The sequence below is a fragment of the Gekko japonicus genome, unplaced genomic scaffold (genome assembly GCF_001447785.1).
Source record: "Gekko japonicus isolate JY-2015 unplaced genomic scaffold, Gekko_japonicus_V1.1 scaffold1907, whole genome shotgun sequence".
Taxonomy (NCBI): domain Eukaryota; kingdom Metazoa; phylum Chordata; class Lepidosauria; order Squamata; family Gekkonidae; genus Gekko; species Gekko japonicus.
Genome location: NW_015177071.1, coordinates 223,872 through 237,388, shown reverse-complemented (window position 1 = coordinate 237,388; position 13,517 = coordinate 223,872). Strand labels below are relative to the sequence as shown.

General features: G+C 45.5%; 1 protein-coding gene across 1 annotated transcript in view; it reads right to left on the bottom strand.

Moving 5' to 3' along the window:
- LOC107124723 overlaps window positions 1–13,065 on the bottom strand; it is a 35,229-nt gene extending 22,164 nt beyond the window's left edge. The window contains exons 1-6 of the mRNA XM_015428221.1: window positions 13,004–13,065; window positions 9,615–9,687; window positions 9,435–9,532; window positions 7,654–7,784; window positions 4,545–4,665; window positions 2,210–2,259 (exon numbers count right to left, since the gene is read on the bottom strand). Of these exons, the coding sequence (XP_015283707.1) occupies window positions 2,210–2,259; window positions 4,545–4,665; window positions 7,654–7,784; window positions 9,435–9,532; window positions 9,615–9,687; window positions 13,004–13,065 (535 nt within the window). The remainder of the gene's footprint in view (window positions 1–2,209; window positions 2,260–4,544; window positions 4,666–7,653; window positions 7,785–9,434; window positions 9,533–9,614; window positions 9,688–13,003) is intronic.
- Window positions 13,066–13,517: the final 452 nt, after the last annotated feature.

The following is a 13,517-nucleotide window of genomic DNA, read 5'->3' as shown; positions in this document are numbered from 1 at the left end:
TATTTAATAGCCTATACATTGCAAGGCTGCTACTACACCTGCCTGTTTCTCTCACTAAATCTCCCAGGAAGCTGATAACCGTGTTGGACTGTGCCTCCCCGAAAACATGCCTAGATATGCCGAACTTGGGGGGGGGGGGAATTTGGCAAAATTAGTTGCAATCAGCGTTCCCTCTAAGCTGAGTTAGTGTGAGCTAGCTCACAGTTTTTTAGCCTCCAGCTCACACATTTTCGTCTTAGCTCAGGAAGAAGGGCTCCAGGGCAAACTGATTCATGCAGCAGGCCAATCCCTCACTCACAACTTTAATGCCAGAAGCTCACCAGGTAGGATTTTTGCTCACAAGACTCCACAGCTTAGAGGGAGCATTGGTTGCAATACATGTGAATTTATCAAGTGCACTGTGATGTCCTTTTACATCCCTGCCCGAGTTGTACCAAGGGTAGATGCCACTATATTGTCTGACCCAAGTTATGCTATTGGCACCTGCAGGTAACATTCCTCCATTGCCCACAGGGGATAACCGTGACAATTTTGTCAACTGGAAGGCAGGACGAGCCAGCGAGAGAAGGAATTGCATTTAGACAGCAACAAAATACAGCCATTTGTACTGAAGTAATCCCAGGAATAGAAATGGGAGGATAACTATATGTTTTTTAAAAAACTGTAAATGGAACATTTTAATTTTCCTTAAATCTTCTCTTGTTATTAGAACCTGGTTGCACAGTTGCCACTTACAGTGTGAAAAGCACTGCCGAGAATCCAAGACAGTTGACAGTCTAAGAAAGGTGGGTGTTTGCTTTGTGACACCGAGGGGGAAGGAAATGATATTGACCACTAGGTATCTTGTTCACCTAGTCGCTCCTTGCAGTTGACTAAGGAAGATTAACTGTGCAAGATACGTACACAACCAATGTATTATGTCACCCCAGCAAGGGGCTTTCAAAGCTAGTGAGACAGAGAGATGGTTAGCTTTTCCCTTCCTCTGCCGACCCATCCTCAGTGGTCTCCCATCCAATTACCCACCCTACTTAGCTTTCAAGATCTGATGGGATCAGGCTATACCATGCCGTCTTCTCTCCTCTGTGCATGACAGATAGAAATAAAAGACGAGCTGCCTACAACATTCTCTTTTTTTTTTAAGACCCCCGGAGGAGATTTTTAATTTTTTTATAATACTATATAAACTGCAAAGAAAAGAAGGGAAGGGGAACTACAACTAAGGAGAAAGAAAAGTAACCCACACTAAACTAAAAACCCAAGAGTAGGAGATCATTACCCTGTTAGACTGCAGTTAGTAATGAAAAAAACTGTTAATAAACAATATACTTTGTGAGATCCTGTCTTTCTAAGCTTATGTGTTAGTTTATTACTTGTTATGAGAAGATTTCCAGAGCATCTCCTCCAGCTCTCTTCGTAAGGGCAACATTCTTAACCACTGCACACTATACCAGGTCATGTTTGTTTCTGTTTCCCATTCTGGCACTGTGACCTGGACATATGGGCTCAGATCCCATGGTAAACCTCCGCTGACAGAGAGGATTTCCCTCAGTGGGGTGGTGCTTCCTTCCCCCTTCCTGCTGCAGCCAAAAATGGTCTCCAAAATGTTGTTCTAAGGGGATCCCCTAGGAACAGAATGAGGAGGGATTCAAAGGCCTGTGGCAGGAGGGGGGAGTTTGCAAAAAAAAAATTGTCCTTCCCTTGATGTTAGTGGAAATTTTCCACAGGAACCAACACCTTGTGTGAGAATTTTGATCTCCTTTTCTGAATAACAGCCATCGCTGAAACCAAGTTCGGGTCACAACGATGGCTCAGAGAATGAACTGCATCACCCAGTTCGGAATTCATTTCTACCGTAGACTAGGTGGCCTTCAGGCAATTTGTTCTGTCTCAGCCTCAGCCCCTCCTATGGAACATGGTGGCAACAATTCTGGTCTGCTTTCTAAGGTTGTTATAAAGAGTACAAAGATAAAGTCTGTGAAGTACTTTGAGTTCAGAGGAGGAGAGAGAGAAGCAGGAGAAGACACCCAAGGTATTTGGATTTCATTTCCTCAAGCACTAATCAATGTAAGTCCAAGTTCTTCAGTTTAAACAATGAGGTTGTTGGACTGCCTGTCTCAGTAATCCATACTTTCCTTCCCTCTTAACCCTACTGGGCTGTTATAAAAAATAAAAGAAATCAAACATTTCAGGGTCATTACATAAGCAATACTTACTTGTCCATGTGGGCACTGCACAGTGTTCAACACTATGACTGCAAACCTGAAAAACAAACAAAAGATGGATTTCTTTTGTTAGTTTCTTTTGGATTTCTTTTGTTTAAAGTTGTTAATTTAAGTCACAAAGTTCTTAGGCAAGGAGGAAAAAAACAATGTCCACATCTTCTGATCCAGAAGTCACCATTCTCCAACAACAGAATTGCAAAGGGAGAATGCGTCAGGAAGTCTGATGCCATCTCCCAGAAGTTTAAAAAGGATTTGGGGTTCTTACAGGTGTTAAAAGGCTCAGCAAAACCTGGGTTTCCTCGGCTGTTAAAAGTGTGGTGAGATGGGCCTCAAAAGTGCCCATTCCTGCACCTCAGGCATGAGGAAGTTACTCAGCCAACCCAGGTATCCAGCTTCTAGACACCCCCCCCCCCCCGGGCTCGGCTCCTCTTCTTCCAATCCCACACTTCTCTTTCAGGGTATCTCCACCACTAGTAAACCAATTCAATGAGGCTTTAGCTCAGCAGAAGTTTGGGCTGAGTCTGTCCTCTCTTTTGGTCACTGCTTTCATCTCTCTCTCTCTCTCTCTTTGTCTCTCTCTCTCTCTCTCTCTCTCTCCCCTTTTCTGCACCTGGTAAGCATGAGGCAAATGGGGCTTAAAACATTTCACAGAACCCTGACCTGGATAGCCCAGGCAAACCCGATCTTGTCAGATCTTGGAAGCTAAGCAGGGTCGACTCTGGCAAGTACTTCGAAGGGGAGACCTCCTTGAAATACCAGAGGTAGGAGGACAGATGTAGGCTTTATTCAGCCACCTCTCTGAATATCCTCCAGGCCCCCAGTAGAGGTCACCATGACTTCCAGGTGCACACACACTCACATGCGCGCGCACACGCAAATATAAAAAATACGAAAAAAATATTTTACAGAGATTAGACTGACAGCTTTTAAAATGAAAAGAAGACTAATAAGAAAACTAAAAGAACATACTACATAGGTAAACACAGCGGACTGAGCAAGGAATACTAAAAAGAAGGTTTAAGCACATTCTACTGCCCCAGGTCAACAACCTTATCTCTTAGATGTTAATAAGGTACACATAGTGTTGCCAACCTCCAGGTGGTAGCTGGAGATATCTTGGAATTACAACCCCTCTCCAGACAAGAGAGATCAATTCTCCTGGAAAATGGCTGGCCCCCCGGTCCAAAACAGTCCAGTGGCACCTTTAAGACCAAGTTTTATTCAGGTACAAGCTCTCCCTCCTCTGCGAGGACAGATCTGCATGTCCCCCCCAAAAAAAAAAATAGCTAGCAATCCAAAACAGTCCAGGGGAGCTAAAAAAAAAATAGCTAGCAATCCAAAACAGTCCAGTGGAGCCTGAGTGGTGGGGGTTGCCTTTTGACACACTTCCGGTGATGTCAGAGGGTGTGGCATATGCAAACAAGTTATGCAAATGAGTTATACTAATGAGCTCCTGCATCTCTGTCTGCGAAATGACCCGTGCTTTGGGGGGACTTTTTTTTTAAAAAAAAGTGGAGCTCCTTTATGGAATAGTAACAGGTCAGACAGAAATGCAACAGGCAAGTCTTCCCCCAGCATGAAGACGCTGTGATGGAGAATGCTGCATGCTCAGGATTTATGGCTCACGTGCACATATTAAATGTACAAGAGCCCTGCTGGAAAAGTAGTTGGAAACCTCCGTAGCAGAGACTGCACGTAACCCTTTGAGACTCAGCTGGGAGAACTATATTTAGAGTTGCCAACATCCAGGTGGGGTCTGGAACAATGTTCCCTCTAAGCTGTGAAGTCTTATGAGCAAAAATTCTACTTTGTGAGCTACTGGCATTAAAGTTGTGAGCAAGCAATTTGGCTACTGCATAAATTAGTTTGCTCTAGAACCATCCTTCCTGAGCTGAAACAAAAATGTGTGAGCTGGAGGCTAAAAAACTGTGAGCTAGCTCACACTAACTCAGCTTAGAGGGAACACTGGTCTGGAGGGCTCCTGGAATTACAACTGATCTTCAGGCTATAGAGGACAGTTCCCTTAGAGAAAATGGCTGCTTTGGAGGACGTACTTTAGGGCATTATGCCCCACTGTGGACTGGTCCTTCCCTTCCCCAAACTCTTCTTTCTCCGGGCTCCCCCCTCAAATATCTAGGAATTTCCCAACCCAGAGCTGACAACTCTAGCCTTGGTGGTAATGGCAACCATTTCGATTTATTATCCCTCTGAAGACCATTACAGCCGACAAACACAGATTCTGTTAGGCTCTCTCTGCACCCCTCCCCCATTTCCTTAAAGCCCACCATCTCTCGGAGTGGCATTCAGACCAATATATCTTACCAAGACCCCGTATAAAGGAATCCAAGCACGGCTCCTGTGATCTGGAAATGTGTTGAAAGGCAGGTGAAGAATGGATAGGAAGAAAGGCCGACTTCCATGGCACAGACTAGAATCACAAAAGCTGCAAGAAGATAGAAATTGGGCCCAGAAACCCTCATTTTAGGACAGCATGGTGGATATTAATGCATAGAGTGCTGGAATTCAGAGAGGTACAACTCAGTGGCAGAGTACATGCTTGGTGACAGAAAACCCCAGGTTTAGTTCTGGGCGTCTCCACTTAAAGGACCTGAGGAGCAGGTGAAGCAGCCCTGCCCAAGAGATGGAAAATGTGGTAAAAGAGCTGCCCTAAGGACCAATGGTCTGACTCATGCCTGACTTAGACATGAGAGTGGTCACAGATAAGCCCATCTATCCATCTGTTACATTTTTATCCTTCCCTTCTGTCAAGGAGCTCAGAGTGGCATACATGGTTTTTCGTAAAAAAAATAAAATTAAATTATTGTATGGCATTGTGTGTATAAGAGCCAGGTGATCCTTAGATTGTCTGGCAGTGCAAGTTCTAGCTCTTAGCATTGTGCAGTGGCAAGCTAGATTTCTTCTTTTTAGGGGCTGAGAGAGTGACTGGTCACCCAGCTGGTTTCATGTGGAGGAGTGGGGGAACGAAACCCATCTCTCCAGATTAGAATCCAGTGCTCTTAACCACTACACCAAACTGGATCTCTTATGGTTTTCCATTCCTCCATTTTATCCTCACCACAACCCCATGAGGCAGAGGTTAGGATGAGAGCGAGTGACTGGCTCAGAGCAACCAGCAGGCCCTGTAGGGTTTTCTCCACCCTCTGTTTCCTCAAATACTCACCATTCATTCAAGTGGCTTCATGGCTTAGTGGGGATTTGAAACCAGGCCTTCCAAGTCCTATTCCAACACTTTAACCACTCAACAACACCGACTCTTACTCAGGAATCTTTTCCTAGAAAAAGAGCTGCAGGAGCTCATTAGCATATGGTATGCTAATAAGCTACTAGGCTATTAGCATAATAGCTCATTAGCATATGCAACGCACCCTGACATCACCAGAAGTGATGTCAGAAGGGGAAGCAAAAGGGGGGAGGCACCTTAAAAGCCTCCCCTTCCCTTAGAATGAAAGGAGGGAAAGAAAGGAAAGAAAGAGTGAGAAGGGAAGAAGGAGAGAAAGAGAGAGAAGGAAAGAAGAAGGAAAAGAGAGGAAGGAAGGAAGAGAAGGGAAAAAGAGAAAGAAAAGGAGGGAAAGGAAAGGAAAGGAAGGAAAGGAAAGGAAAGGGGAAGGAAAGAAGGGAAAGAAAGAGGGCAAAGAGATGGGGGGAGGTTCTCCCACCCCCACTCCCCCAATCAAGCCTCCGCCACCCCCCGCGGATCTCTCACTTACCCCGGGAGGTGGCAGGGGGCCCCTCTTCTGCCCTCCCATGGACCACAGCGCTCCGGCTCTGGCCCTGGGAGGCGGTGGGGGGCCTCTTCTGCCCTCCCACGGGCTGCAGCGCTCCGGTGCTGGCCCAGGGAGGTGGTGGGAGGCCGCAGCGCAGGGAGCTGGGGGCAGGGCTTGCTGCCACCGCCATTTTTTTATGGTGTCTGGGTGCACTCCGGCCCCAAAAGTCCCCTGCTCTTACTTATATATGCAAGCATTCCATATGGCTCCTGTCTCATTTGAACACATATTAACACTACTCAGCGTGTGTATTGGCCAGTGTCTGTGGCAAACACTTTTAAATAAGACGGAAAACTTACATGGTCAGTCATATTTAATTGGGGTTTCAGTGTAAGACAGCCAGCCCTAACCTGGATGCTCCAGTCTAGCCCGATCTCATTAGATCTCAAAAGCTAAGCATGGTCAGTCCTGGGTAGTACTTGGATGTATTTCCCTCTCTAGGAGTATGTGGTTGTGCCATTTCTGACAGGAATTCTGTGGTAATTCCTCACAAATTTATAAAATACTTTCTTATAGTAGTTTGTATTTATGGTGGGACAAACAATTTGTGAGTTCATGTCATGAACTTAATGACATTGAAACACCATATGCCTGATCAGGTTTGGTTATATGATGTCATTAATGAGTCCCTCCCATTGCCTTCACCTTAAATGAGGGGGGACACGTTGCCTAGACAATCAGCTTCTTCCTGCATTATACAGGTGGGTTTGCTATGTGGCCAGATTTTCACCCCATTACATCATCCATTTAAACTGCATTATATTGTATCTGAAGAAGTGAGCAGTGACTCACAAAAGCTCATACCCTACCCTACCACAAATTTTGTTAGTCTTCAAGGTGCTCCTGGACTCTTGCTCTTTTCTGTTGCTACAGACAGACTAACAGGGCTGCCCATCTTGTTCTGTCTTGCCTTAAATGGATCATTTATTCAGTTGCTCATCCAGATGTACAACTCTATCCACGTTCTGTCCCAACTAGTCAATTAAATTTGACTGGGAGGGGGAATGGGGGAGGAGGGAGAATCGGCCTGGTTGCCTTGGCACATTTCATGCATGCATTTGTATTTGTTTGTTTATAGTCCACTTTCCCCCCACTACCGGGATCTCAAAGTGGCTTAGAACATTGTTCTCCCCCCCCCAATTCATTTCCCCACAACAATCTTGTGAGGTAGGTTAGGCTGAGAGAATGTGACTGGCCCAAGGTCACCCAGCGAGCTTACATGGTTAAAGCAGGGATTCCCCTGATACCTATTCCCCCTTGCAAATATTTTCATACCCTAACACGAAGAGGCACAAGTAAAATCACTGAAAAGGAAGGGGAGGTGTTTCACAAACATTCCTTGATTTCTGCTCAGCCTTCTAAAGTGGTGACTCACCCTGGACCACTAGCATTCAACGACTGCTAAGGGGAACACTTTCTCTCAGCATTGCACCCATTGCAAAACAAAAGCTGGGGGGAAACCGAGTCACTGCAGAGAGTGGTGCCTTCCAAAGAGGGAAGAAAAACATTGTGAACTGTGACCTTCATTTCAACCTATTTCTCTAATTTTCAAACTCTTTACACTAATAACTTCAGGAACCTAGGGCTCAGTCATGGCAGAACTGATTCATGCACCAGGGTGAAATTTCTGGAAGGGTGCTGTTTACCTCGAGCCCACTGGGGCACTTGCACAGGGAGGGATCCTTTTGAGAACAGGATCATGACCTTGTTGGCTGTAGCACCAAAGGCAAAGGCCAGTGACCACCGATTGTGGAATGCCCCTACGAAATCCAAGGGTCTGTGAACAAGAAGGTTTTGGAACTCGATTAAGAAGTATCAAGATCTGGTGTGCAGTATATGTCGTCTGGTTTGGGATGGCTGCTATGTTTTAACTTAACAGAGGTGAATACAGAAAAAACACAGAAGACTACAGAAGGAATATAGAAGAATACAGAAGAAATGCTCTAGCTGCCAACCATAGAACAGGGTGAGGGCCAGGTGTTCTATCTAGGTACAAAGGCAAACTGGGAACTTAAAATCTATGCTTTGATTCACACTTTCATTGTTCAGTTTGTCTGTATTTTCAGAGAAAGTACCTAGGATTTACAGGACAGTATTTATTCTATATTAGTGTGGTCATAGTAGCACTTAGTCTATTTACTGGAATTAAACATGAAAATCAGAACTAATAATCCAGTCAGTTCTTGAACATTTAGTGTGCTATTCTTACAAGAATGGGGTTAGGGTTAGGGCAGCAAAACTATCATTTGCCTGGGCAATGAAAAAACTTGAGCTCAACCCAGTTGTAGGTTCTTCTGCGACAAGTAAACGTATGCAGCCCAAGTGAGCCAGTATTCCTAAACATGTTTCCATGGAGAAAATCTGGCCTACACATTGAGAATAATAATAATGGTTTTCATCCAATGAGATCCACTAGTAATGCTCCCCTCCAACAGCAGCTTACTGAACGGCCTGAAATTTTATTTCCAGGGTCTGCAGGCCTTTATGAATAGCAAATAGGAAATGGGGGGGGGGAGGATTGGCACTGGGAGAGCAAAATAACAGAAATGCACCCCCTCTTGAAGCAACACTAGTAACCTTCCAGAGATGCTAGCCTCCACGTAGGACCTGGGGTTCTCCTGGAATTACAGCTCCAAACGACAGAGATCAGTTCCCCTGGAGAAAATAGATGCTTTGGAGGGTGGACTCTATGGCACTGTACCCCACTGAGGTCCCTGTCCTCCCCAGGCTCCATCCCCAAATCTCTAGGAACTTCCCAAACTGAATCTGGCCACCCAACCCCCCTTCCCCTGCTGGTGGCCCTGGCAACCCTTCCTTAGAAACTAGGGTACAAGCCTATGATTAGCAGGTATACATGATGAAAAATGACATGTGAAGGCTATGGGCGAAAGTTAGGTCTGATGTCTGAGAAAGCTCAAGTAGGGTTGCCAATTCTGGGTTGGGAAAGTCTAGAGAATTGGCGGGTGGAGCCTGGAGAGGGCAGGGTTTGAGAAGGGGAGGGACCGCAGTGGGGTATAATGCCATAGTCAACCTTCCAAAGCAGCCATTTTCTCCCGGGGAACTGATCTCTGTTATCGGGAGATCAGTTGTAGTAATTCCAGGAGATTTCCAGGCACTAAAGTCAAGACAGCTCTAGAGCCGTTCTTTATTCAAACACATTTGATGAAACAAATGAAGTGGAATTTTGAGTCTGGGTGGAAAGGAGACTGGATATTTTTTAGAAGCTCTCTCATCTCCTTAGCCTTCCCAGAAGCATCTACTTGACTATGGTTGGAAAACTTTGGCTTTCTCTTAAGTTCCAATCATGTTCATTCTGCGGATCACAAAAGCCACCATCTCTCTTCATGTTATGTGGCTCCTATTTTGAGGGGTTACCTGTACATACAAAGTCTGTGGTAGCAGCGGACAAGAGCCACTCAAGACTCACATCAGAGTCCCACACTGGGTCTTGAGAAGGGGGCATTGTTCATCAATAGGCCTTCTAGGTCTTTTCTCAAGGCACGATAGCACTATAACGATGGCAACCTGCAAGAGGGGAACAAAAGCCACTGATGTGAACATGTCAAGCCCTACTCCTGTTGAGGCAACAGGAAATCGGTCCACTTACTGATGGAACAAGCGAATAGTGTAGAAAGTCTTGCAGGTCGATTGAACTTTTGCAGGTTTCGTTTTTCGGCGCCCTGCTCAGGAAACACAAAAGTAGATAAACAGACGTTACTTGAAAGCTACAGAAAGGTTCCAACTCCCCTAAATCTGTTCCAGCTGGTTCTTTATATAAAGCTTAGTTTCTGCTGGGAACATCAGGAGCACAACACGGGAAAAACAGGGGCCCTGAATAAAACAGAATGCTCTGTATATTCAAACGACCTTGCATCAACTTCTCCAAACCCTTTCTAAATTAGCATTTTTGAGAGCATCATAAACTTGAGTCTACACTTCAGCACTCATCTCCATTTTGGTGCCCACAGGGGTGCTGGGACCTATCAGTGTTCTCAGAGGATCATGTGTTTTCCTGAAAGCAAAGAGCCGCTACTACTTTTCTTCTACCTCACTGGGGCAGGAAGAGCGTCGTCAGAAGAGCACAGGAAGCATTACCTTTGTTTCTGCAAGTAGGGCCCATTCATCATAAGAGAATGCTAAGCTTGGAACTTTTTAGTATTTTGTGATTGGCCCCAGGCCCCATAACGGCCATTTGGTGACTTGCTGCACGCATATCATAGCATTCATTTTGGAGTGCCAGTCCTTCCGTGTTTACAAAATTCCACAGGTACCCACAGCTTCAACAAAGTTGGGGACCCCCAGGCTACGGAGGAAACATGCCATTCCATTGGGCATCTATAAGGGACCCAAATGTGATGTCCTGACTGGGGGGGGGCACGAACCTCATCATGAACCTTATTTCATCACGAAAATCGTGTGGTTTGTGAGCCACGGTTCATGCAATCACATCTCCCACAAACCTCCCACAAGCCACCATGGTTTTCATGGAAGTCCACGTGGTTCATGTCAGCGGTTAGTGAGGTAGACACACTGGTGCTGATCAATTCATTGTCAAAGCAATGGAGGGGTGGACTTCTGCAGCCCTGGAAACACCAATAGTGGCCCTCCAAAGCTCAATAGGTAGACCACTGTTCATTTGTAAATCCTGCTTGCCTCCTCGCCTGCCTCTGAGCACAACTCCTGGCTACCCCAGGATTCTTTGTGTGGCCCAACGGCTGGCAACACCTAGTTACATTAGCAGCTCACTTGCTCTCAGTCAGAGCCAAACTACATGTTACAGCAGCCCCAGGTCCAACCTGTGGTTGCCGATGCCATTTCAGAGGGGAAATTATCTGTTTAAAGATTGCCATTGTGGCAGCAGCACCAACTGCTATTTTCAACCTCTTTGCCTCAACTAAAGAAGGCAGCAAATTCCTAATTGACTTTATCTAATCTACCATGACTTCATATACCTCTGCCAGGGTAAATGACAACAGACGATATGAGCACAGTTAACTATCTGCAAAGTGCAATTGAAAGGCAGCCAAAGGTCATGCTAGCAGAAAACCGATCTTATTGACAGCGCTTGCGGAGACTGGTATGTCGGTCAGAACTGGATTGAATGCTTTGCACAACAGAGTCACCGTCTCGAGATTTTACTTCCTGGGTAGGTTGGAAAACCAGTTGGGGGTGGGAATAATGTTGTTGATCAGTACTATTGGTCCCAAATAGAGACATGAATGCCCAGGAAAATAACTGGGACATACTTGGAGGAGCAGGTTCATTTTTATGAAAATTTACTTTTAGTTTCTTCCGTTGAAAAACTGAAACTTTAGAGATCACTGAAATACTTTTTAAGGCAAGGTTTTACTCACTCGGGGTGAGGCTCTCTAACTGACATTAGAGAATGATAATTTAATTTTAAGGCAAGGTTTTACTCACTCGGGGTCTGCTGTATGTTTATACAAAGCTCTCTAACTGACATTAAAGAATGATAATTTAAACGGCTTTACACAGTGAGTGATTAAAATGTGAAATTCACTGCCAGAGGATATAGTGATGGCCACTAGAATAAACGGCTTTAAAACTATAACCATCCCCTCCCCCTTTTTTCTATGGCATGCTGCCGATTCAACATAACACACGAGCTGTTGGGAATCTAGAACGGCAAGATGTGGATGGCCCACCCAAAGTGAGCCTCACGATTGCGACGTCACTGCCCAAACTTACCATGTCTCTGCGGAGATCGTTGTGGCCATTGCTGAGGTCTGTACCAGAAAGACGTGTGCAATTCTAGATTCATAAGTAAGCAATTATACATCTGCCGGAGATGTTGGTATCCTGTTGCCCATCCAGAGTCTTGTAGAATGCAGTTCTTGCTTCTAACTTTGACCATTCAGGTCTATAAAGACAGCGTGCAGCAATTCTCAGTATTCCACAACCCTCACCGTAGGCACGAAGCAAACATTTAGTTAAACATTGACCTCGTATTAGCATAAAGAGGGGATTCTGCAGCTCCTTTGTGAAATACTTTGAGAGGTTTCCTTGTCAGAGACAGACGCTGTTACACTTCAGAGCTATCAGCACCAAACTCCTGCAAATAGTGACAATACCAATAACTTAACCAAAGATAAGATGGAAAAGTGTGAAGGCTCACAAGATACAATATTGCTTAAACACTGATGACTAGTCCATACATACACATTTAACAGTGCCAGGCATCGGCCAGAGGTAGCATTGCTAACTTCCAGGTGGCGCCTGGAGATCTACTGCTATTACAGTTTCTCTCCAGGCAACAGATATCAGTTCCCTTGGAGAAAATGGCCACTTTGGAGGGTGGATTCTATGGCATTATATCCTGCTGAGGTCCAAACCCCACCCTCCCCCAGGCTCCACCCGTCAAATCTCCAGGCATTTCCCGACTTCCGGTTTGTGGCCCGCCATCTTCGGAGGGCTCCCGAGCAACTCCCGGAGAACTCCTGGGCTTAGTGGGAGGACTGGAATGATCCGGTCTCCCAAAGAGCTTTCCCGGAGGGAAGCTCTTGCGGGGGATCTGTCCGATTCCCCAAGCATTCGAATAAATCCACGTTTGAATCAAAGTAGAACTTTATTGCAAAGCAATGGTGAAAACAGGAACACAAGGATTGTTAGGAATAACCTCTCGCATTGAGGTACAACATAATAAAGGAATTTGAACCAAGTCTTGACCAATGGTTCTACTTCCCGCGTGCGGGAAAGCCAGGGAAAATAGGCGCCCAATACCTTGGGAACGAAACGGTCTATAACATAAACAGCAATGCAGTTCTCAGGCTCTAAATACATAATAAGCAAAATAACTCCAAACGCCTTTCCACCTCCAGCTGTTGACCTTGGGCATTATCTAAGTTGCAGAGCAGACCTAGCCGACACAGACAAGAATGCACCTAATGAGCAAAGGGGAGGGGTGAGCAGATGAGCACATATCCAAGCGTACAATGTTACCAAGTTACACAGCACACTCAATGGCAGCTTGCTGACAGGATCTTGATTTGGGGGCTCTCGGACATGGCGGTGACCGAGCAGACCTCGAATCGCTCCATTGCGAAGCCCAGGAAGGGAGCGCTCATGGGGAGTCGTGGGCGCGGAGGCACAATCAGCCGATTCTCGTAGCTTTACTCCTACTAAAGAATCTTCTCTTCAAACTGTTTACTTTGCCGTGAGTACTGAACTGCTGACTGAAACTTTAAGGCTTGAATTTGAACCAAGCTGCTTTCAAAGAAGGCTATTCAAATTAAAGACCTGGGAAAGCGAGAGGGGTGGTGGATTCCCCCCCACATCTCGGCTGGGAAGTGCAGCCCAGGCCTTTACTTGACTGTGTAAAAAAGGAAAAAGGAGCTGGTTTAAATCAGGAATGGAAAGTAGCTGAAAGAATCTCTTCTTTTTTCTCTTTTTTGCTTATAAAATTCAACTTTTTCTGTACTGTATTGTACTGGCAGACTACTGACTGAGTCTTATGGTCATTGATTCTGAGTTGGTGAAGTATTCTTTTATG